Source organism: Carassius auratus, chromosome 1 (assembly GCF_003368295.1).
Source record: "Carassius auratus strain Wakin chromosome 1, ASM336829v1, whole genome shotgun sequence".
Taxonomy (NCBI): domain Eukaryota; kingdom Metazoa; phylum Chordata; class Actinopteri; order Cypriniformes; family Cyprinidae; genus Carassius; species Carassius auratus.
Genome location: NC_039243.1, coordinates 2999132 through 3022549, shown reverse-complemented (window position 1 = coordinate 3022549; position 23418 = coordinate 2999132). Strand labels below are relative to the sequence as shown.

At 38.2% G+C, this 23418-nt stretch overlaps 2 protein-coding genes across 5 annotated transcripts; both read right to left on the bottom strand.

The window, feature by feature from the left end:
* Positions 1-947: 947 nt before the first annotated feature.
* nxnl1 (nucleoredoxin like 1) lies at positions 948-5160 on the bottom strand. 4 transcript variants are annotated; one of them, XM_026283090.1, is made up of 3 exons: positions 4629-5160; positions 3657-3987; positions 948-2066 (listed from the first exon to the last, which is right to left on the bottom strand). In XM_026283090.1, exons 2-3 carry the CDS (start codon positions 3980-3982, stop codon positions 1706-1708), a joined length of 687 nt encoding a protein of 228 aa, XP_026138875.1. In that variant the 5' UTR covers positions 3983-3987; positions 4629-5160; the 3' UTR covers positions 948-1705. The 4 variants fall into 4 exon arrangements, with proteins under 4 accessions (XP_026138875.1, XP_026138811.1, XP_026138926.1 ...); XM_026283026.1 differs by having other exon boundaries at positions 3657-3990; positions 4641-5160; XM_026283141.1 differs by having other exon boundaries at positions 4641-5160.
* Positions 5161-5924: 764 nt separating this feature from the next.
* LOC113114930 (procollagen galactosyltransferase 1-like) lies at positions 5925-22355 on the bottom strand. Its single transcript, XM_026282080.1, has 12 exons — positions 22049-22355; positions 17658-17768; positions 17396-17513; positions 16395-16529; positions 10292-10496; positions 10097-10216; positions 9936-10012; positions 9212-9318; positions 8990-9122; positions 8253-8380; positions 7922-8128; positions 5925-6802 (listed from the first exon to the last, which is right to left on the bottom strand). The coding sequence occupies exons 1-12, from the start codon at positions 22252-22254 to the stop codon at positions 6535-6537; spliced, it is 1815 nt and encodes a 604-aa protein (XP_026137865.1). The 5' UTR covers positions 22255-22355; the 3' UTR covers positions 5925-6534.
* Between the last annotated feature and the right edge of the window lie 1063 nt (positions 22356-23418).

Here is a 23418-nt window from a genome sequence, read left to right as displayed (position 1 = left end):
CAGGTTAAGATATTTAATATTTTAGTATATTTCATGTTGCATCAAGGTAAATTAATACTTATTTACTAATTTCCCTTTGAAATGGCATGTATTTTGCATAATACAAATCAGAAGAGATTTAAGATTCATAATATATGTTGAGAAATATATATTGCAAAACCGTAGGAGCTATTGGTGCTTGGACACAGTTGATATGACTCCCTTTGAGTTTATTACTTAGTCGTAAAAACGAGCACTAAAGGGCGAGGTGAAACCCTTTGTACATATTTGAACGACTAACATCTCAATTACAGATCAAATATTTGTATGAATAGAGAATTTGGTTTGTATTGTGCTTCCAAACTTGTATTGTTAAAGATGAGAGACACATCAGCTACCTTTCGTTTGAAACAAACACCACTGTGAACACACAGACAGACACACACACACACACACACACACACACACTTTGAGTAATTAGACTCAAAGAAGTACCCGAGGCCTTGAAAAAACGTAACGCATTTCCAGCGACTTGTTAAATGAAGTTAATGTTGTACTTACAGAGTTGTTCATAAACTCGCAGTCTTCACTTCCTGTTTGCTCGCCACGCCGCTCAGTTTCTCTTTCAACCTTAGACTTCCTGTACGTAGATTAAAAAAAAAAAGCCTTCTGCTCAGTCTGCGCTCTGTTGTTTCCACATTTGGAAGATTTGTATTATGAAATTGAGCTGTTTTTAACCAACCTTTTGTATGCATTAAAAAGAAACACTTTTTTAAAAAGAGAATTATTGTTACACAGATGTTTATTTTTTCTTTAAAGTTCTGATAGTGGTTATCTGGTAATTTGTGGAAATGTGAGGCTAAAAATAGTTGGAGGATGTCTAAAACTACTTCTACTGTATGTGTGTGTGTGTGTGTGTGTGTGTTAACATGCTCAAGACCAATTTTCTTTGTAATTTCATAGTTTATTAGTAATCCAAATGTTGATAAAAAGCATGCATTTAAAAAAAAAGAGCATTTATGTATACATTTATGTAACAGCAGTCATCTGATGATCCTTATAGTGATACTGTATACTCATAGATGAACACCTATGACATGGAAATGTAGAGATGTATTTGAAAAGAAGTAACTGATCCTTGAATTGAGAAACTGAGCTCAGCTATCAGTCACTGAGCAGCCGATGTAGTCCAGTTGTTCTCAACCTGGGGTCTTCAGTACACTTTAAAAGGGGCCTCTAGGACTTAATGTTATTTAAAAAGATAAAAATCAAGATACTTTTTATTTTAGTTCACCCCTTTAAAAACAGTTAAAACATTTACTATGAATTTCCAGGTTAATGGATTAACATGATTTGGCAGAAAATAACCTGTGGCATGCACAGTAAATGTAAATTCTTTCATTTGTGAAATCAAATATTAAGGATAAAAACGTCTTATCAATATCTTATGCCTAAGACAAATCCAGTGAATTATGAACAACTGGAAATTGATAGTTTCTAACACAGTTTCTGTCAAATAAAAGCATCTGTCTTTCCAGAGGAAACATGTTAGTTTTCAAATGTTGTTGTGGACATTGATGGGGCTTGGATGAAGGGTTGAGAACTGCTGCAGAACATCCATCTTTCTTCTCTCAGCGCTGCTATTTGATCTGATCAGCGATGTGTAATCAACTCTTACTCGTGGCTTCTTTCACTAATAGTTATCAGAGCATCAGATGTCCTAACCTCAGCCCCAACCTCCTCCTCCATCATTTCCATCTTCATCTCCATCCTCGTCCTCATCCTCCTCTTCCACACTCACCCCATCCTTCTTCTTTCTCTTCTTTTTCTTCTTCTTCTTCTTGTCCTCCACCTTGTATTTGACTCGTCGGATGGGGTCGGTCATGCTGCGCATTTTGCCCTCGTCGAACTCCTCGTTCATCATGAAGTTCCTGTCGATAAGCTCCGCCCCTTCCTGCCAGTTGCGGTAGCAGTCCGGCCCCAGTTTACAGATTTCCTCCACGGCGTCAGGTGTGAGAACAGAGCAGTCCGGACGCAAAACCACCAGCCTGGGCAGATCCTGCACCTCGAACATTTCGCTCAGCTCCCTGTGAACCACACACACACACACACACACACGTCACTGACTACAGAGCTCCTGATGGTCACACACTCCAGTTCTCAAACTTTTCCACCCTAACTCAGCTGACAGGGAATCTTCTCAGGACTTTCTCCCAAAGATATGAACAAACTCTTCCAGTAATGTTAAAAGAACACTGGTTCCAAGTTTTCTGGCCCGGGTTTCCCGATAACATTTGATCTTAGCGCTTAAGAGCGTTTTCTACGAGTAATTTTACGATCATTTGTTATCGTTTCATGTGTGTTTCCCAACATTTGACGTAAAGCAATCGCACATATCTGTGCTTTAAGTGCTACTATAGTATATTATAGTGTACAATATTATACATAATAATATATAATATACTTTAAATATGTATATATTATATTAGGTAAATAAATGTTAGCCTGAATGCAGTGTAAGTCGCTTTGGATAAAAGCATCTGCTAAATGCATAATTTTATTTCAGTTTATTTATTAATATAAAGTATAGAGAGACAGAGAGAGAGAGAGATACATTATTTCTGGGTCCAATAGTTAGTTTTCGTGCACTTCATCAAGTCATTGACATATCCCCAAAGTCTTTGAAACATTAATTTTTTTCTGTCATTTAATTTAGATGTGCATTTCAAATTTTCCTGCCCTTTTTAATTAATTAATTTATATGTCCTGCAGGTGACCACATACATCTGTCTTTTTACGATGCACTTAAGGCTCAACGATTACTCCAGAGCACCCATAGATCTACGATGATTTTCAAGTTCTACTTAAGTTACGATGCTTTTGTGAAACAGACCATAATATTACGATCAGTCGTACGATCATTTTTATAAACTTCTTAGGATTACAAAACTTTTGGGAAACTCAGGCCAGGTCTCTAGACATTAGAATTAGTATAATGTTCACAGAATGTTTTCTTCCTGAAACAATGTTGGATGTTCATAATAACTGTGACTGTTTTTACTTGTTACAGAACATTAAAAAGTAACATCATTTGTTTTGCAAAATGATAAAATGAAATGTTCCCTAAAAGTTTGCATAACTAAGAAAAAAAAAACTTGTTAAAACAAACTAAAAAAAATAGCATTACCTATTAAAACATATGTGGAATGTTAATAATTGAATTAAGCTGAAATAAAATCTAAAATAAGATTGAAAAACAATATATATTTTTTGCACTAAAATTACTGGAAATAAAAATATTAATTGAAACAAAATGAAAAAAGCAAAGCTAAATAGAAATATTATACAAGAAAAATGAAGAAAAAAATAACAAAAAAGATGTAATTACTACATTTAATAAAAAAAACTGAAAGTATAAAAATAAAAGCTATATTAAGAAAATCTGTAATAGTAATTCAGAAATATCACCGGATCATGGTTATGAACCAGTTATTTGAATTAATATAATAAATACAGTACTTAATATTTACATGCTGAACAGGACTGTAAAATAAAAGTTCTTGAGTGTTAAACTTTATTTTAAGGCATCTTTTCTAAGACCAGTCAAAGTGTGCTCAAGCACTGTACTAGAAACTGTCATACTAAAATTTTTTGCACCAAACAGAAATGGTTCGTACTGTCTGTAGGGGTCCTCATAAGCCAGGAACAGGCAGCGTTTGGGCAGCTCCTTCAGGAACTTCTCCTGCTGCTCCTCGGACGAGTCCAGAGAGATGTACAGCAGCACCAGCTGAGCCGATCGCTCCACGTAGAACTCGTCCGTGAGCTTCTTGTAGAAGTCTTTGAGTGTCGGTGCAAACTCCTGGCACTTCTCACACTCACCGGAGCCGAAGAACAGCATGAGGATGCGGTTCTGGAGCCGCAGGACGATCTCACGCTCCGTGTCCAGCTCGTCTCGGTCTTTATTGTTCTTCACCAGAACCTTCCCCAGGAACAGGTCCACCATGACAGCTTCTGGAGAGAGAACGTGCCCTGATCACTGCTGGAGTATATGCATGGAGTTTAAGGGAATAGCAAAACTTGTAATAAAATGGCAAACAATCTAGTGTAATGAATACACTACAACACAATCAAATACACATTTTCCAGTGTGAACAGTATCCCTAGGCTATTAGTTTCTACACAAGCTGGAAAAAAAGATTATCTTGAGATCAGTCAGTGAAATTGTAGATGGTGGTCAAAGTCCTGCCCTGTATAAACACTCACAGATTGTGAGTTTGAGTTTTACAAGAAGGATTGAACCAAACCTCAACTAAAACCAACAGAGAATGTTCTCAAAACATCCCAAGCCACTAGAAGTTATGAACAAACGTTCTCCCAGTAACATTAAAAGAACAGTTGTCAAAAGTTACGTATTGTTTCTGAAAATGTTTAAGTTGGACAATTGTCTAATATATTTTAAATGTTGCTACTTGTTTCAGAACGTTCAGAGAACATTTTAAAGTAACATTCAAATGATGTTTGCAAAACTATAAAGTTGAATATTTCAAGTTGCACTTTACTGTACAGTGTATTTATCTAAGAAAGTTCTGGTAATACAAGGTAACTAGATGGGTTTGGGCTAGGTTTAGGGGTAGGTACAAGGTTACTACCTATTCTCAGACCTTCAGTGACGGCGTCTCGCTGGCCTCAGAACCGAACCGATCATGAGTTCACGTCCTGCAGCTTCACCGTGCTGTTATCTGTCTCCACGCACCCAGTTCACAGTGATTACAGGGTTAAAGTGACACCAGACTGTCTCTGACATCGCTCTGTCAGTGTTTGTCTACTCTCTAATCAGAGAGATTTAAAGGCCACAGTGAACAGACCACCTAATCTACATGAACCCACCGTCATAATCCTATTGAGAGAGAGACAGAGTCCATCAGTTAAATCTGCCAGATGTCAATATTACTGAAGTTTGTTATCATAAGCAAATCATGCAAATGCATGGCTAAGATTCAAGAACTGAGTTTTGTTTCTCTGTTATCATGAAAATTAATCGTTTTGTTCTCTGGGAGGATTATGACCATGTTCATCAGAGATCCCATAAGCCTTCTTGGCTGAAAATACACCCAAGGCCTTAATCCGAGAGAGAGAGAGAGAGAGAGAGAGAGAGAGAGAGAGAGAGAGAGAGAGTATGACTGTCTCATTTCACCTCAGTGAGAATGTGAGCTCTCAGGAATCTCTTTCAATTTACAGTTTAAAGCAATAGTTTGAAAATTGAAATTTGATGAAAATGTCATCCAATATGGAGATGAGTTTTTTTTTTTTTTTTTTTTTTTTATCAGATTTGGATAAATTTAGCATTGCGTCACTTGCTCACCACTGGATGCACTGCAGTGAATGGGTGCGGTCAGAATGAGAGTCCAAACTTCTGGCAAAAATAACATTAAGTGATCCACAGCACTCCAGTCCATCAATTAAAGGGTTAGTTCACCCAAATATAAAAATTATGTAATTAATAACTCAGATGTAATTAAACAGAGGTCTTACTGGTTTGGAACGACATGAGGGTAAGTTATTAATGACATAATTTTAATATTTGGGTGAACTAACCCTTTATGATTTGAGAAGCCCAAATAAACAAATCAATGTTTTTAACTTCAAATCATTGCTTCTGTGCCCTTTTTTCATTAACTTCCTCCAGTGAAAAAGTCATCTGGTCTGAATGGATTTTTTCCATTTTTATTTTTATGAATTATTATTATTTATTTTATGTATTTTATCATATTTGATTTAAAACTTCTTAACGCTGGATGTGTTTCATCTTCTGTCTTCTCCGGATGTTAACTGATGGACTGGAGTGGTGTGGATTATTGTGATGTTTTTATCAGCTGTTTGGACTCTGATTCTGACGGCAGCCATTCACAGCATACACCTCCTAAAGTCAGACTGAATCTACGAAATCAGACTTTAAGAAACAGTCTTTATTCTTTGGTAAAGGCACATTCATGATGAAAGAACCCAAAAGGAATGATACATTCATAAAAAAAAAAAATAATCAATGTTCACTCATTTAACTAAATATTACGCATTTCTCGAGCTAGCACATTAAATTGATTCATTTTAATCAGTTTCCCTTCTCAAATACAAATCTCTTAAGGCAACTGAACATAAATCTACAGGTTAAACACTTCTGTGTGGTTCACATCAGGGGTAACAGATCCATCGGCTGACTAAGAACAAGCTGAACGAGCAATAAATTAGTCATCTGCAAGCAAACGATCAGATAAAAACATGCCAGTCTGATCCAGACCTGAATCTGGGACGCATAACTACAGCTTTACATATGAAGTAAAAGTCCACACTCACGTCATGATCAAAGTGAAATAATAAAGGAATGAAATGTTCAAAATCACACTGATTTACTAAAGCACAAAGGATCGGCCAGGACTCCTGACAAACTACTAGGTTTAAATATCTAAAAACTCTCTGTTGAGATTGGTGTGTGGTCCAGTGAAGCGGTCGTCCTCAGCGCTGCTGGCTGTGTTTGAGAGGGTTTCTCCACGGTGTCCTCTAGAGCTCGTCTCGGGCCGTGCTGTCCAGCGGAGACTGAAGCACGTCTGAGTTCTGCGCCCCGCTGCTGAGCTCCTCCTGCTCGCTGCTCTTGCGTGATCGCGCTCGGTCCCAGTCGGTGAGGACCGTCTCGTTGTCCCAGACGCTGGAGGTCTCCGTGTCACTGATGTAGCCCTCGTCGCCCGTGTAGTGCGTGGGGTAAACCAGCAGAGGCTCGGCCGAAAACGCTCGCAGGTCCCGCTGCTTGAAGTGAGACATGTAGTCCTCGCTGCACAGACAGAGATGAAGATCAGTATACAAATACAAGATTAACAGTAATACAGTCACACAACACGCACTGAAGAACACAGAATGACAGAGACACACACTGATCGATCATATAAACACGTTCAATTAAATAATGGGTTCTTATAATATTCTTATATAATAGCATTGTGTTAGCAGAGCAAGGTTTGGGGTTCAAATCCCAGGGAACACATGTTAGGAGATTGTAAGTCCATTTGGATAAAAGTGTCTGCTAAATGCATAAAATAAAATAAAATTAAATAAAATAAATTGATGTTGTTAATATTATTATGAACAATATTAAACAACAAAATAATTAACAAAAATATAATCTTTAATAAAACAATCGTCAACATCATTATAATATTTTAAATGTATTATTATATTTATAACAATATGCTTTAATTATTTATTATAATCAACCTTAATACAAATAATGATAATTTTTAGCAAACAAATTTTTTTTTGTTCTGTTATTATGAACTTGTTTATTCAAATTTATAAGAATTATAAATATAATTAATATAAAGATGTATTTAATGTTCATACATTCTCATTTCACTGAAATGTTTTTTTTTATGTGATTTTATGTTTTATTAGATTCTGTGTTGTTTGATGGATCATATGAGACTCTTTTTGTTGATCACATCATTATAATATTTTAAATGTATTACAATAATAATATTTATAACAATATGCTTTAATTGTATTATTATTAACATTAATACAAAAAAATTAAATTAGTTCTGTTATGAACTTGTTTATTCAAAGTCATAAGAATTATAAATATAACTAATATAAAGATGTATTTAATGTTCATATATTCTCATTTCACTGAAATATTTTTTTTTACGTTAACTTTTTTTTTTTACTTTTTTTGTGTGATGTTTTATTAGATTCTGTGTTGTTTGATGGATCAATAGAGATTTTTTCTGTTGATCACTGCTCTTTGTGCAGATCAAAGAAAGCTAATTTACACAACAGCGAAGAATAAACTATTTCTGTATCTGATCAGAAGAATAACACACTATCTACATTACAAATGTAATCAAACGGTCTGAACTCTGTGTAATAATGATCCATGAGCTGGTGAATCTCTCACATGGGGTGTTTGTTGTACATGACGGGCAGAAACTCGTCCACCGGCAGCATGTTTCGGAGCGGTTCGGCCCGCAGCAGCTTCTGAGCGCCGCGCAGGGAGATCATGTATCCCAGCGTCCAGTACGAGTAATCCGCCTCCACCAGGCTGTGTATTCTGGGCACGGATTTCTCCGGCCGGTCCACCTGCATCCGCTTACGGCCGATGTATCTGAGACACAGACAGAGACAGAGACAGAGACAGAGATAGACGGCTGGAGTCAGGAGTCCAGCAGAGGACGCGCTACACACACACACACACACACACACACAGACTCACACACTCCTTAACTCACATCAAGTCCCAGTCCAGCCGCTGAGACTCGATCTCCTTCATCAGATTCTGCAGACGACGCTTGAAGAAAACCTCAAAGCGCAGGTCGTCCTCGATCACCAGAGACACCTTCAGCCCCCGATCCACAATCTTACACAGAAAACCACGAGAGAAACACACACTGATACACACAGACTGAGTGAAGACAATAATTCATATATAAATATTTTCTTTAAAGCACCATGTTGTATTTTTTTGTAGAAATACATTCAAATATTTATTCTAAACTGTCCTTTATTGAGTAAAGGGATTTCCAAAATGTATGAAATTATTCAAATGATTTTTTTGTATTTAATTATGAGAATATTTATTTTTACAAAATAACATTTTAGCATTTTAGAAAAAAAAAAACAACATCTAATTATTTTCTTCAAAAAAAAAAGTAAAACAACGAGTAAAAACATTGCTATATTTTATAAAAATATATTATTTTAGAGAAAAATAAATGTAAAATAAATATATCTGATTTTGTTATCCGAATGAATTTACTTGATGAATATGTTTAACTTTAAACCCTTTCCCTGTTTTGATTTGTTTTGTTGTGATTTTATCATTGACTATATAAATTTTACTGAAGAGTACTAACTCGTATAAATACTTGAAAAACATGTTAACTGAGAAACACATGAATTCAACATTAAATAGTTACATTCTCCCTCCCTCCCTCCCTCCCTCCCTCCCTCTCTCTCTCTCTCTCACCTCTGTCCAGATGTTGTAGTGTGACAGGAAGCAGCCCAGTTCTCCTTTAGTGAGCGGCCGGCCGTGATATGGGTCACTGTATCCAGGGAGCATCTGGATCCCCATCGCCTCGATCTGACTGCTGTTCAGCGCCCTGACACACACACACACGCACACACTCAGTGTGAGACAGACGGGATCATGGGAAGCTCATGTTTGCGTCCCTGTGTGTTTGAGACGTACTTGCCATCAACAGCTGTGGTGATCTTGCAGGCGATCTCTTGTTCGTACAGAGTCCTGAGCATCCGCTCCCTGCGATCTGAACGCCTCAGCAGGTTTATCATGAACACCTGAACACACACCATACCACTGATCAACATATAGATCATCATCATCATCATCATCATAAAAATACTATAAAATAAAAGCAATTGTTTTATAGTATATTGTACTCGGATACTAAATAAATACAGCAAAATAATAACAAAAAACATAATAATGTAATACAAAATTTAATTAAAAACTCTTTAAGCATTACCTTATTTTGTAACATTTAATAAAATGATGTAATTTGAGATTTAAGATGAATAAAATATAACAATTAATATTAAATAAAACATATAATATAAAAAATACAGAAATAATATCAAATAAAAATACAAAAAATAAATATAATTATTACAATTATATTATAAAACGAAATAGAGCAAAACAAATATTTTAATCTTCCATAACCTCCAAAAACTAAATTACATGTTTCATATTAATCAATAAAATAATGTTTCATAAATAATATATGAAATGTAAACGCTTTATTACACTATTTATAGTATACTATTTCATAAAATAATATAACATAAAAATATACAATATAAAATGATATTCTAATAAATATAAAAAGTATGAAGTATAATACATATACTATAAAAGAGAATAAAAGCGTGTGGTATTAAGGTGACCTCCTGACCTCATCGAAGCCCATTTTATCCGGTTGTTTAGGAGGAAGAGAGAGAAACACAGACGGCTCTGGTGGAGGACTGCGCACTGCAGACAGAACACATTCAGGACCATGAAGCACATTCATCACGCTCCTGCAGAAGAACACATGTGACCGGTCATGTGACTCACCCATGACCTCCAGCAGCGAGTGCAGGAAACCGTCCGCCTCGTCCTGCAGGGTATTATGGGAGCGCAGGGGCACGGGGAAATACCCATAAGTCTCTCTGTTGCAGATGTACATCTGAACCTCTGCAGGACACCATGTTAAACTTCACTGAAACACAGCACACATGACCACTGAACACCGCTCGGTCTGAGACGCACCTGACATCTGCGCCGAGAAGGCGAAGATGATGATGTCATCGAAGGCCCAGCTGTAGTCGGGATGAGGCGGGAAGAAGGCCAGCTCCCGGGACGCCTCCTTCCTCAGGTCCAGCAGGAAGGTGGAGTGAACCATGGGCACAGCGAAGCAGCCCTTACGCTCCTGTCTGCGGATCGGCATGTAGGCCGGCGTCCGCTTATAATAACCCTGCAAACACACATCCGTCCACGACCTTTACCCCACGACTGAGGAACGAGATCTACAACCATCACAATAAAGATCATAGCTGTAATGGAGGAACGACATTGTTGGAATCACTTACAGATTGCTTTTTTGCTGATAAATGATATAAAGAATGACAACCAATCAGAATTCATCCTGCTTTAAAGAGCTTGATCATTTAAAGTTAAGTTAAAGTTAAGATACATCTGTAAACGGGTCTTAATCAATCAATCAATCACCTTTATTTATATAGTGCTTTAAACAAAATACATTGCGCCAAAGCACTGAACAACATTCATTTGGAAAACAGTGTCTCAATAATGCAAAATGATAGTTAAAGGCAGTTCATCATTGAATTCATTGATGTCATCTCTGTTCAGTTGAAATAGTGTCTGTTTTAATTTGCAATCAAGTCAACGATATCGCTGTAGATGAAGTGACCCCAACTAAGCAAGCCAGAGGCGACAGCGGCAAGGAACCGAAACTCCATCGGTGACAGAATGGAGAAAAAAACCTTGGGAGAAACCAGGCTCAGTTGGGGGGCCAGTTCTCCTCTGACCAGACGAAACCAGTAGTTCAATTCCAGGCTGCAGCAAAGTCAGATTGTGCAGAAGAATCATCTGTTTCCTGTGGTCTTGTCCTGGTGCTCCTCTGAGACAAGGTCTTTACAGGGGATCTGTATCTGGGGCTCTAGTTGTCCTGGTCTCCGCTGTCTTTCAGGGCAGTAGAGGTCCTTTTTAGGTGCTGATCCACCATCTGGTCTGGATACGTACTGGATCCGGGGGACTGCAGTGACCCTCTGATCAGGACACAGACTGGATCTGGTGGCAACGGTGACCTCGGAACAAGAGAGAAACAGACAAATATTAGCGTAGATGCCATTCTTCTAATGATGTAGAAAGTACGGTGTTATGTGAAGTGTTCCGGTTCCAGTTTACCTAATTAATGCAGCCTAAAAATCCTTTAACGGATTTGGATATTAAAAGCATATTAGTATGTTATGTGTATGCCAGGTTAAAGAGATGGGTCTTTAATCTAGATTTAAACTGCAAGAGTGTGTCTGCCTCCCGAACAATGTTAGGTAGGTTATTCCAGAGTTTAGGCGCCAAATAGGAAAAGGATCTGCCGCCCGCAGTTGATTTTGATATTCTAGGTATTATCAAATTGCCTGAGTTTTGAGAACGTAGCGGACGTAGAGGAGTATAATGTAAAAGGAGCTCATTCAAATACTGAGGTGCTAAACCATTCAGGGCTTTATAAGTAATAAGCAATATTTTAAAATCTATACGATGTTTGATAGGGAGCCAGTGCAGTGTGGACAGGACCGGGCTAATATGGTCATACTTCCTGGTTCTAGTAAGAACTCTTGCTGCTGCATTTTGGACTAGCTGTAGTTTGTTTACCAAGCGTGCAGAACAACCACCCAATAAAGCATTACAGTAGTCTAACCTTGAAGTCATAAATGCATGGATTAACATTTCTGCATTTGACATTGAGAGCATAGGCCGTAATTTAGATATATTTTTGAGATGGAAAAATGCAGTTTTACAAATGCTAGAAACGTGGCTTTCTAAGGAAAGATTGCGATCAAGTAGCACACCTAGGTTCCTAACTGATGACGAAGAATTGACAGAGCAACCATCAAGTCTTAGACAGTGTTCTAGGTTATTACAAGTAGAGTTTTTAGGCCCTATGATTAACACCTCTGTTTTTTCTGAATTTAGCAGTAAGAAATTACTCGTCATCCAATTTTTTATATCGACTATGCATTCCATTAGTTTTTCAAATTGGTGTGTTTCACCGGGCTGCGAGGAAATATAGAGCTGCGTATCAGAACTGAGGCCCTAGAATATCTAGGCCCTAGAACTGAGCCTTGAGGTACTCCATACTGCACTTGTGATCGATATGATACATCTTCATTCACTGCTACGAACTGATGGCGGTCATATAAGTACGATTTAAACCATGCTAATGCACTTCCACTGATGCCAACAAAGTGTTCAAGTCTATGCAAAAGAATGTTGTGGTCAATTGTGTCAAACGCAGCACTAAGATCCAATAAAACTAATAGAGAGATACACCCACGATCAGATGATAAGAGCAGATCATTTGTAACTCGAAGGAGAGCAGTTTCAGTACTATGATACGGTCTAAATCCTGACTGGAAATCCTCACATATACCATTTTTCTCTAAGAAGGAATATAATTGTGAGGATACCACCTTTTCTAGTATCTTGGACAGAAAAGGGAGATTCGAGATTGGTCTATAATTAACTAGTTCTCTGGGGTCAAGTTGTGGCTTTTTTATGAGAGGCTTAATAACAGCCAGTTTGAAGGTTTTGGGGACATGTCCTAATAACAATGAGGAATTAATAATAGTCAGAAGAGGACCTATGACTTCTGGAAGCACCTCTTTTAAGAGCTTAGATGGTATAGGGTCTAACATACATGTTGTAAGTTTAGATGATTTAACAAGTTTATACAATTCTTCCTCTCCTATAGTAGAGAATGAGTGGAACTGTTCCTCAGGGGGTCTATAGTGCACTGTCTGATGCGAAACTGTAGCTGACGGCTGAATGGTTGCAATTTTATCTCTAATAGTATCGATTTTAGAAGTAAAGTAGTTCATAAAGTCATTACTGCTGTGGTGTTGGGAAATGTCAACACTTGTTGAGGCTTTATTTTTCGTTAATTTAGCCACTGTATTGAATAAATACCTGGGGTTATGTTTGTTTTCTTCTAAAAGAGAAGAAAAGTAATCAGATCTAGCAGTTTTTAATGCTTTTCGGTAGGATATGCTACTTTCCCGCCAAGCAATACGAAATACCTCTAGTTTTGTTTTCCTCCAGCTGCGCTCCATTTTTCGGGCTGCTCTCTTTAGGGTGCGAGTATGCTCATTATACCATGGTGTCAAACTGTTTTCCTTAACCTTTCTTAAGCGTAAAGGAGCAACTGTATTTAAAGTGCTAGAAAAGAGAGAGTCCATAGTTTCTGTTACATCATCAAGTTGTTCTGAGGTTTTGGATATGCTAAGGAATTCGGATACATCAGGAAGATAACTTAAAAAGCTGTCTTTTGTGGTAGAAGTGATGGTTCTTCGATACTTGTAACAAGAAGTAGAATTTACAATTTTGGCTATATGAAGTTTACACAGAACTAAATAATGATCTGAGATATCATCACTTGGCTGAATAATTTCAACACTATCAACATCAATTCCATGTGACAGTATTAAATCTAGAGTATGATTTCGACAATGAGTAGGTCCTGAAACGTGTTGTCTAACACCAATAGAGTTCAGAATGTCTATAAATGCTGATCCCAATACATCTTTTTCATTATCGACATGGATATTAAAATCACCAACTATTAAGACTTTATCTGCAGCCAGAACTAACTCGGATGTAAAATCACCAAACTCTTTAATAAAGTCTGTATGGTGGCCTGGTGGCCTGTATACAGTAGCCAGTACAAACATAACAGGGGATTTATCATTAACATTGGTTTCTCTGGATAATGTTATATGAAGCACCATTACTTCAAACGAGTTATACTTGAAGCCTGCCCTCTGAGAAATCCTGAAAACGTTATTATAAATTGAAGCAACACCTCCCCCTTTGCCTTTTAGACGCGGCTCGTGTTTATAACAATAATCTTGGGGGGTGGACTCATTTAAAATAATGTAATCATCAGGTTTTAGCCAGGTTTCTGTCAAGCAGAGCACATCTATATTATGATCAGTTATCATATTATTTACAAAAAGTGTTTTCGTAGAAATGGATCTGATATTCAATAAGCCAATCTTTATCATTTGTTTATCCATATTGCATTTGTTTTTTATTTGTTGAACCTCAATTAAATTGTTAACCTTAACTTGGTTTGGACGTTTTTTGTATTTTCTAGTTCGTGGAACAGACACAGTCTCTATAGTGTGATATCTAGGTGAAAGAGTCTCTATGTGCTGAGAATTAACTGACCTCTGTGACGGGAGGCAGCTAGCAGACGGTCGGTTTAGCCAGTCTGTCTGCTTCCTGACCTGGGCCCCAGTTAGTCAAGTATAAACACTAAGACTATTTGCCATATTTCTAGACAGAAGAGTGGCGCCACCCCAGGAGGGATGAAGACCATCTCTTTTAAACAGGTCAGGTCTGCCCCAAAAGCTCGTCCAATTGTCTATATAACCTATGTTATTCTGTGGGCACCACTTAGACATCCAGCCATTGAGTGATGACAATCTGCTATGCATCTCATCACCACGGTAAGCAGGGAGGGGACCAGAGCATATTACAGTGTCTGACATCGTGCTTGCAAGTTCACACACCTCTTTAAAGTTATTTTTAGTGATCTCCGACTGGCGAAGTCGAACATCATTAGCGCCGGCATGAATAACAATCTTACTGTATTTACGTTTAGCATTAGCCAGCACTTTTAAATTTGCCAAGATGTCAGGCGCTCTGGCTCCCGGTAAACATTTGACTATGGTGGCTGGTGTCTCTATATTCACGTTCCGTACAATAGAATCGCCAATAACTAGAGCACTTTCATCAGGTTTCTCAGTGGGTGCATCACTGAGTGGGGAGAACCTGTTTAATGTTTTGATCGGAACAGAAGAGCGGTGTTTTGACCCACGACTACGCTGCCTCACTGCCACCCAGGGGCTCTGTTGCCGGAACCGAACAATGTACAGGAATCCCTGAGCTAGACGCATCCAAAGCCGTATCTAGAGCCCTATCATTCTTACTGTCCTCAATTAAAGTTTGGATGCGTGTCTCTAATTCTGAAATCTTCTCTGTCAGCCTAACTGTTTCCCTGCATTTATCACATGTGAATCCCTCATCAGCGACAGAGATAGATAAACTGTACATGTGGCAAGAGGTGCAAATAACAATTGTAGGAGAAGCCATTACTCACCGTGCTTGATGAAATATTCTTACTGCGGTTGTTTGATGAACTTGTGGAAAACTGCAGCGTGAGAGAGGAGAGGAGAGGAGAAAAGAAAACGCTAATGACAAGCTAACGAGTGCTAACGCTTTGCAGGTGTGCTGCAGTCACGGAAGTACACAGGGTGTGTGTAACTTACTCTCTTTCTAACCAAAAACAGGTGAAAACATGGACAATAAAAGAAATGGTGTCCTCCTCCCTCCAAAATTAATTAAACTTTGACCTTAAGGTCTAACCTTGGGAGCTTACTTCTTAAGACAAGACATCACTCTCTAATCAATGACTCTGATTATATAAACCTGCAATATCATTGACAAAAAAGATGAAATGTAAATATTTTTAAGTAGTTATAGTTAATTATGAAAAACAAATTGTGTATATATATGTGTGTGTGTGTGTGTGTCTGTTTGGGGTTGCCAGATCTCAAGATCTTCAATCCCCCAATCAGAGATTTTCTTTTAAAATAAAAAAAATTCTGCCCTTTGTTTCACCTAAAATATGTTTTACTTAATATTCCCAATCTGGCAACAATGTCTCTGCTCTGAGAAAAAAATGCTGATGAAGTGAAAAAAATAAATAACCACCAGAAAACATGTATGTCCTATGTATGATGATCTCCACTGCTGTATTCTGCTCAAATGTAAGTGTAATAAAGTCAGTCTGTGTTGCTTCACATGTCGTTTATGCAGTTTACTGCGATTAAATCTGTGAGCAAAACCTTCTCGGTGACAAACTGCAATAAACCCAAAGATGTGTCACTTCATGTCAAAGTGCAATAGATGAGATGATGTTTCTGTAATGACAACAATCGTGATTATAATTTAGCTTTAACAGTTTGACCACTGTCCACTGTGTTCATGGACTAAACCTGATAGATCTGAACAGACTGAATGATGATGATCTGTGAAGCGCTGTGACGGGACGGGACACGTGTGGACACACCTGAGAGGTCATCCCGCACCAGAAGTTTGAGTACGCCGCTCTGGACTCCAGCATGGGTGCCACGATCGTCTTATTCTCCTGCATCAGCTGCCATAAAACATCCCGGCTGGTCAGCAGGTTATCACAGTCCACCATCTGCAAACAGAGTCGGTCATGTTGGTTTCGTTGTGCATCTCACAGCAACTCACCATTACATCACTTACATTTACATCTGAGGAGACAAAAAGATGCATCGTTTTAAACCGATCCACACAAATGTCACCTTTTAACAGTTCTCCTGTGACAAAGAAGTACAGTTAATGAAAAAAACTATTTTTTTTTACTAATTTTACTAATTTTACTATGAAAACATAATTTTAAAGTGTGGATGTAGTGTTTTAGACACTCAAGAGCAGGTTATTAACAATTAAAAGAAAGTGTATTAGTTTAGAGTGGACTTAAGTATGTCTTTATGTGTTATAATATTTTATAACCAAAATACTGTTTAATGTCATTTCTATTGAAACTGTATGTCATGTATTCATAATTATACATAACTTGCAATGAAGTACATTTAAAATGTATTAACTTATAACTTATGGATTTTGGGCTTATGAATCAGAAAAAAAATACAAAATAAAATCAAAGTTAATGTTTTTTAGTAAGTTATTATTGGAGAACACTTAAAAAAAATACTGCTTCAGTCGTTGTGATTCTCTGTAGTTATTTCTGAGTAAAACATAAAACAGTGAAGCTTGAATCAAGAGATGCCTAATCCTTGTTTAATTTATGTTGGTTACTAAAGATAAAACTCGATGCTGGTGCCCAGAACAGAAGTTGAACTGTCGTCCATGGCAGTGGTTTTGAGAGTGTGTGTGATGTTACACTGGTGCAGAGCGCTTCAGCTGGAGCACACACACACACACACACACACACACACACACTGAGACACAGAGCTGATCACAGAGCAGCAGTGAACATCTAACTCCTGTGAGCCTCTAGTTCAGTCTCAGACCATGTACCAGGAAGTAGTCGGCCCACATCTCTCGCGCCGTGTCGAGCGCCGCCTGACGCAGCTTCATCACGTGCTCGTAGCGCAGACTCGTCCAGTGCTTCGGGCCGCTCTCGTCCTCATAGACACTGAGAAACACCGACAGATAAACACACGAGACACAGACCGTCGTATCTTCAGCGTGATGCACTGATTCTTCAGTCAGATCAGATTCAAACTCAGTCTGAACACTGAAATACAGCTGATGCATGAGATGACGGGTTCAGTCTCACCTGGGCTCCTCCTGAGGTCTCCACTCCACGTAATGATAGAAGTCCTGCACGTTCGTCAGCCATTCACGCAGGATCTCTGTGGTGTTGTCTGAATTATGATCTGTGGCCACCCTGTGGACAGACAGATCCTCTGAAAACAGTTCAACGACCCAAACAGACTCCTCCAAACACGAAGGAAAAATAGAAAGCAAATGACTATAATTAGAGCTTTTTCTTGCTGAATGTTGAGATTGCTCTCATGTGCAGCGCAGTAAAATCACCCCATATTTAACTTCAGTGTATGACCTTTGGAAAGCCAGCTTGTCTTTAGTGTCTGGCTGCAGAACGAACACATGAACCAGAGACCGTCACGGACAGATGCTACATACTGCACTCACACTGTGGGGGAAGTGACTTCTAGAAGTAATGCATTACAGTATTTTGTGGCATCTCATAAAAAAACTAATTGCATTACTAACACTGTAAGAAAAACGAATAAACCTCAAGCTGAAGGGAGAGCCTCTATTACTTATTAACACTAACTCAGATATTGTGTTGTAAAATTAAAATTAAAATTGTAAAATTAAAACTTTAAAATTAAAAGGATTTTTCTAAAAAGGATTCATGCAGGTCGTTACATGCATCACACACACACACACACACACACACACTCACACACACACACACACACGCTTCTGAATGATCCTCAGGCAAATTCTATTCCTCTTTTCTTTTTCTTTTTTTCAGTCACTTGATCAGATCTCCATCAGGACTGTGTTTGATGATCTGAATGCTTCCAGTATTCACACTAATCTTGCAAAGAGAAAAATGACTAGTGCCCGTGCTCATGGTGGTTTAGGGGTGAGCTTGACCGCAGACAGAAGGCAAAAGGGCCGACAAGTTTTTAACACAGAACAGGTATATAGTGAACGGTAATTTTTTGTTATGTATATAATTCCATATATAATTCCACATGTGTTAATTCATAGTTTTGATGCCTTCAGTGTGAATCTACAATTTTCATAGTCATGAAAATAAAGAAAACTCTTTGAATGAGAAGGTGTGTCCAAACCTTTGGTCTGTACTGTATATTCAAAGGTTTGGTGTCAAAAATACATTTAAAAGAAAATACAATTGTATCCATCAAGAATGCGTTCAATTTATCAAGTGACAGTAAAAACATTTATTTTACAAAATATTTATTTTAAATAAATGCAATTATTTTGAACTTTCAATTAGACAAAGAATCCTGAAAAACAAAACGTATCAGTTTCTGCAAAATTATTGTGCAGCTCAACTCTGTTTTCAACATAGCTAATAATCAGAGATGTTTCTGGCAGTAAATCATCATATTATTCTGATTTCTGAAGATCATGTGACTCTGAAGACTGCAGGAATGATGCTGAAAATACAGCTGTGCATCACAGAAAAAAAGAAAAAAAAACAGTTTAACAGAGATTCACACAGAAAACAGCTATTTGAAATAGTAGTAATATGTCATGATGATATTACTGTTTTTACTATTTGTGATCAAATACAGCCAGCCTTGATAAGAACATACTTATTTCAGAAACATAAAGATAATCGTACCGACCCCAATCCTGGTTTATGTTAGAATTAGTATCATATATTATATATAATTATGGCGATTAAACATCTGTGTGTGTAAAGTCACCTCTTTAATGTGGCTGCCTGATTCATAGAGAGTCATCAAACAAAGCGCTCATTCGATAATTAAAGCCATTAAGACCAAAAGGCCCCAAACCGCCGCGGGCTCATCCACACCCACCCAACACACTTCCAGCATTAGTTTGCTTCCAGCATGATATTAATAAGATGTGAGGCTTTATTAACATGTACTGAACCAGCTCTTACAGTGGGAGAAATGTGCAGTGTTATTAGTCAGATCCAGAGTGTGTGTCTGCTCTGTGAGGGTGAAACAGCGCTGTATGAGACTCGTTTGATGTGCGTGTACTGGCACAGTAAATCTGCAATAACAGTAATACCTGTAAACTGCAGTAAAATTACTGGATAGACTTTACCGGCAAATTTAAAAAAATGCGCTGTTCACAGTCAACGACATGAAAATAGCAGTAAATTGTGTGACATCACTGACCTCTACACAGCTGCGCTTGTATTGGTAAACATGAAGGGGTAAATGCAGTCAGGGTTTTTGTTGATGTTACATTTTTGTCTCAAACTTCAGCATTCATGCAACTGCTCTTGTTACAGAGACACCGTAATAGACGACTACAACCCAGAATACTGAATTATAGGAGATTAAATGTTGTCTGATCATCAAAGACTCTGAACCGGCCCACATGTCTGTCTGGGAGTCTGGGACCACATGTGGTTTCATTCTGGTCTGTCTGTGGCAGCGAGAGAAACCCCGGCGGTTCGGTTTCAGTTGTTAACCACACGCTGAGAGAAATGCTTCATTTCTGAGTCTCTGAACAGACTGAAACGAAGATGCCACGGTGTCAGAAACGTTTAACATCCAGCGGCTCCACAGTCTGTGCAGATGATATTTTAAACTCATCTGCATTCACATTAAAGGAAGAGTTCACACACAGTCGCAGTGATTTTTCTAGTACTCATTTAAAGTCTGTTCACACCAAGAACGATAACTGTTTAGCCACAGATTTGTCCTCTGCCACTTTAAATGTTTCTGCTCTTTAAAGTCAGGTGCTGATTGGCTGTCCTTGTCTTTATCATTCATCAGAACCAAGTTTCCTTTCATCTAACTAAAGGAGAATAGTTTATATAATCCTCTAGAAGGAAACTCTATAGTTGCCTCTTTTGAAGGAAAATCACTTGTTCATTTATATTTTTATTAAAATGCATATTTGGACATGCGACTTAAAACTTTTTTTTTTTTTTTACTTCAAATATACTTTTAGTATGCTGAATATAATTATTTAGAGAATTGGACAATACCATTAGTTGGAAAAGTTGCTCTGAAAAAGTAATTAATTACTTGCTACAAAATACATCTTTAACAGTGTAATCAGATTACTTTTCTAATTACGTTCTCTAAAATGTGTTACATTACATATTACTAATTACTTTCTAAACCAGGTCAACATTACAAGTATAGACAAGAAACTGCTCTTTTAATTCTTTAAAATAAATATTAAATTGCATACGTTATTCCTGAACTGACCAAAGTATTTAATGGGAGAAGTTTGCATTAAAACATACATTTTAACATTACTCTCACTGCATATTAATACAATACAATTACAAGATCCGATATCGATTTATATGGGATTGAGATTTTTCACATATTAAATGCAATTACACCAAAAGTAACGTAATTTAATTACAAAAACAATAAGAAAAATCCCTTACGTTTAAAAAAAAAAGAAAGAAAGAAACTTTATGTAGTAATGCATTACTCACTGAATGGATGGGAACATGGCGAAAACATGTCTGTATTGTGCTTTGTCAATTCATTGTGCAAACATAGCCTATCTAATGGTTTTATGATGAAAACTTGATGTTTCGTCAAAAAATAAGTGTCAGAATACTGAAGTGTCACAAATCCCAGTGATACAATACCAGTCACTTATAAGAAAACACTGGTATGACTGTCTTTTTAAAGTGCACTGCATTGTTTTGTGTTTATTATTTTCAATGCATTGCTTTTCTAATGGGCCTCAAGTCTGAAAGTAAATGTTTTTAAAAAAGTTAGGCTACTTTAGAATAAATACTGATTGCTGATAGAATTTGTTGACTGTGATTATTATAAATAAACATCAAAGTATTTGATGAATATGGAGTTGTGCTCTAAATTATTAGAGATCAACATGTAGTTCACTAAAACATGAAAGATGTCTTTAATAATTATGACTGCTATATTTCATGAGCTAGAAGCCTCTCTCAGAAGGTGTTACACACATCTAATCTCTCTCGCCGCAGGGGAGGTGTTTGTTTTCAGTTCACAGACTCATTCATGCAGGAAACTCATTCATGTGTTGTTTTCTCACAAATCCCATCAGAGTGCGCATTCACGAGCGCGGCTGATCAGATCGGCACGAGGGGGAAAGAGCGGGTCAGAGCTGATCGAGGGGCGTGCAGGGGGTGTCTGTGTGCCCTGGACACGTCTAAACTCGCTCATTCCCCTGCACGCGCACATGCCACAGCAGACTCGTTTCCAAACAGAGATAAATCACCACATCTCCAAAGAGTCACGCGAGCACAGCTGCTGTTAGTCTAGTTCTCTCAACACACACACACACGCCTCTCTGCTGTTTACTTGCACTCGCTACATTTGTTGAAAGTCAAGTCAGAGGTCACTGTATTACAGTTAACACGCAACGCGTCAGTACCGCGTCGCGGCTGTTAGACGAGCATCTGCGCACAACATCAGCTCTGATAAACAACGCCCAGTGATCCACTCCGGGACTCACCACACAGCCATGCGGTCTTTGGGGTAGTGGAGGCGGTCGATGGCTCCGAGGACGTGCGGCAGAGAGTGCGCTGAGTTGCGGCAGACCAGCGCGAGCAGCACCCGCGGCGCGAGTAACGCGGACTCCGGGCTCCAGCGCTCCTCCGGGAAATAACCGCGCACCGGACCGCTCCAGAGCAGCAGGGAAAAGAGACACAGCAGATACATGACCGGAGAACGAGAAGCGGTAAGATCGGACAGAAGCGGGACACCGAGACTGATCGCGGAACAGTGACTACTTGAGATTTATTGCCAACCGGCAGAAACACGGAGCGACGCTGGGTGGCCCCTGGAGCAGATTTAAAGGGAAGGGCTTCTAACTAAAAAAAGAAAGATTGTGGTTCAAAAAAGTCAGAAAATTCCAGTCCTCTCAATCATCTGGTAACTGACAGCGAGATTATAATAACCAGTAATTAAACTCTTCAAGCTCGACTGTTCGTCTTTAATTTCGCGGCCCCTTTAAGAAAAGCAGCCGCTCTCGGTTAGAATCTGAACAGAGAGTTTGTGAACATACGGGACATGTAAACAATATAGAACACGAGCACACTGAGGACATCTGCTGGTCACAGCTCTGTAAATGCAACACAAAGACTTGACTCCACTAACTAGTTTTATACCATGATACTGCGACTACTATCTTATGTTTTTATTCAAGGGCATTGTATAATATGATACGGAAATGACTAATATAATAAAACAATAAAATAAAAAAAAACATAACCCTACCCTTAATCTAACTATCACACAAACCGGTTTATATTTTATAACCTCCCTCCCCCATGCTTTTACATTTTGATTTGAATGTGAATCTCATGTCAGATTCCAATAAAGGATAAAATAATCTGATAACATCAGGCAGGAATAATGGGGAAAAGTCTACAAACCGTATGTGTGTTTAAACACTCTCTGAATGTCTCTGAACTGTTCCATGTGCTTCAGTATTTGTGGATCAAGTACATGAGTTGAGAAAGTCATGTTGCAACCCTTTCGCCCAACGCATCCATCATATTTCTAGCTCCTCAACAAAATGGGTGAACAGAGAGAATCTGCTGTTTGAGACGACTGCAGTTTTGTCATTTAACCAACCGGGGTTGCATTTCCCAAAAGTAACCACAATCACAAGTTCTGTCGCCCTCACGTCCCAGTTCATCCTGTCATGGTTTACTCTCATGGGCAGCTCGTTTTTAACTAGTTAAACCCAGTTACAAAACTCAACTGTTGAGTGTAACACTTTCTGTTTGACATATAGACATATAGATTTGTAGTTTTTCAGTGTCATCATTTAAAACATTACAGCCTCAAGCTCAGCGGACAGAGAGAGGAATACGAGAG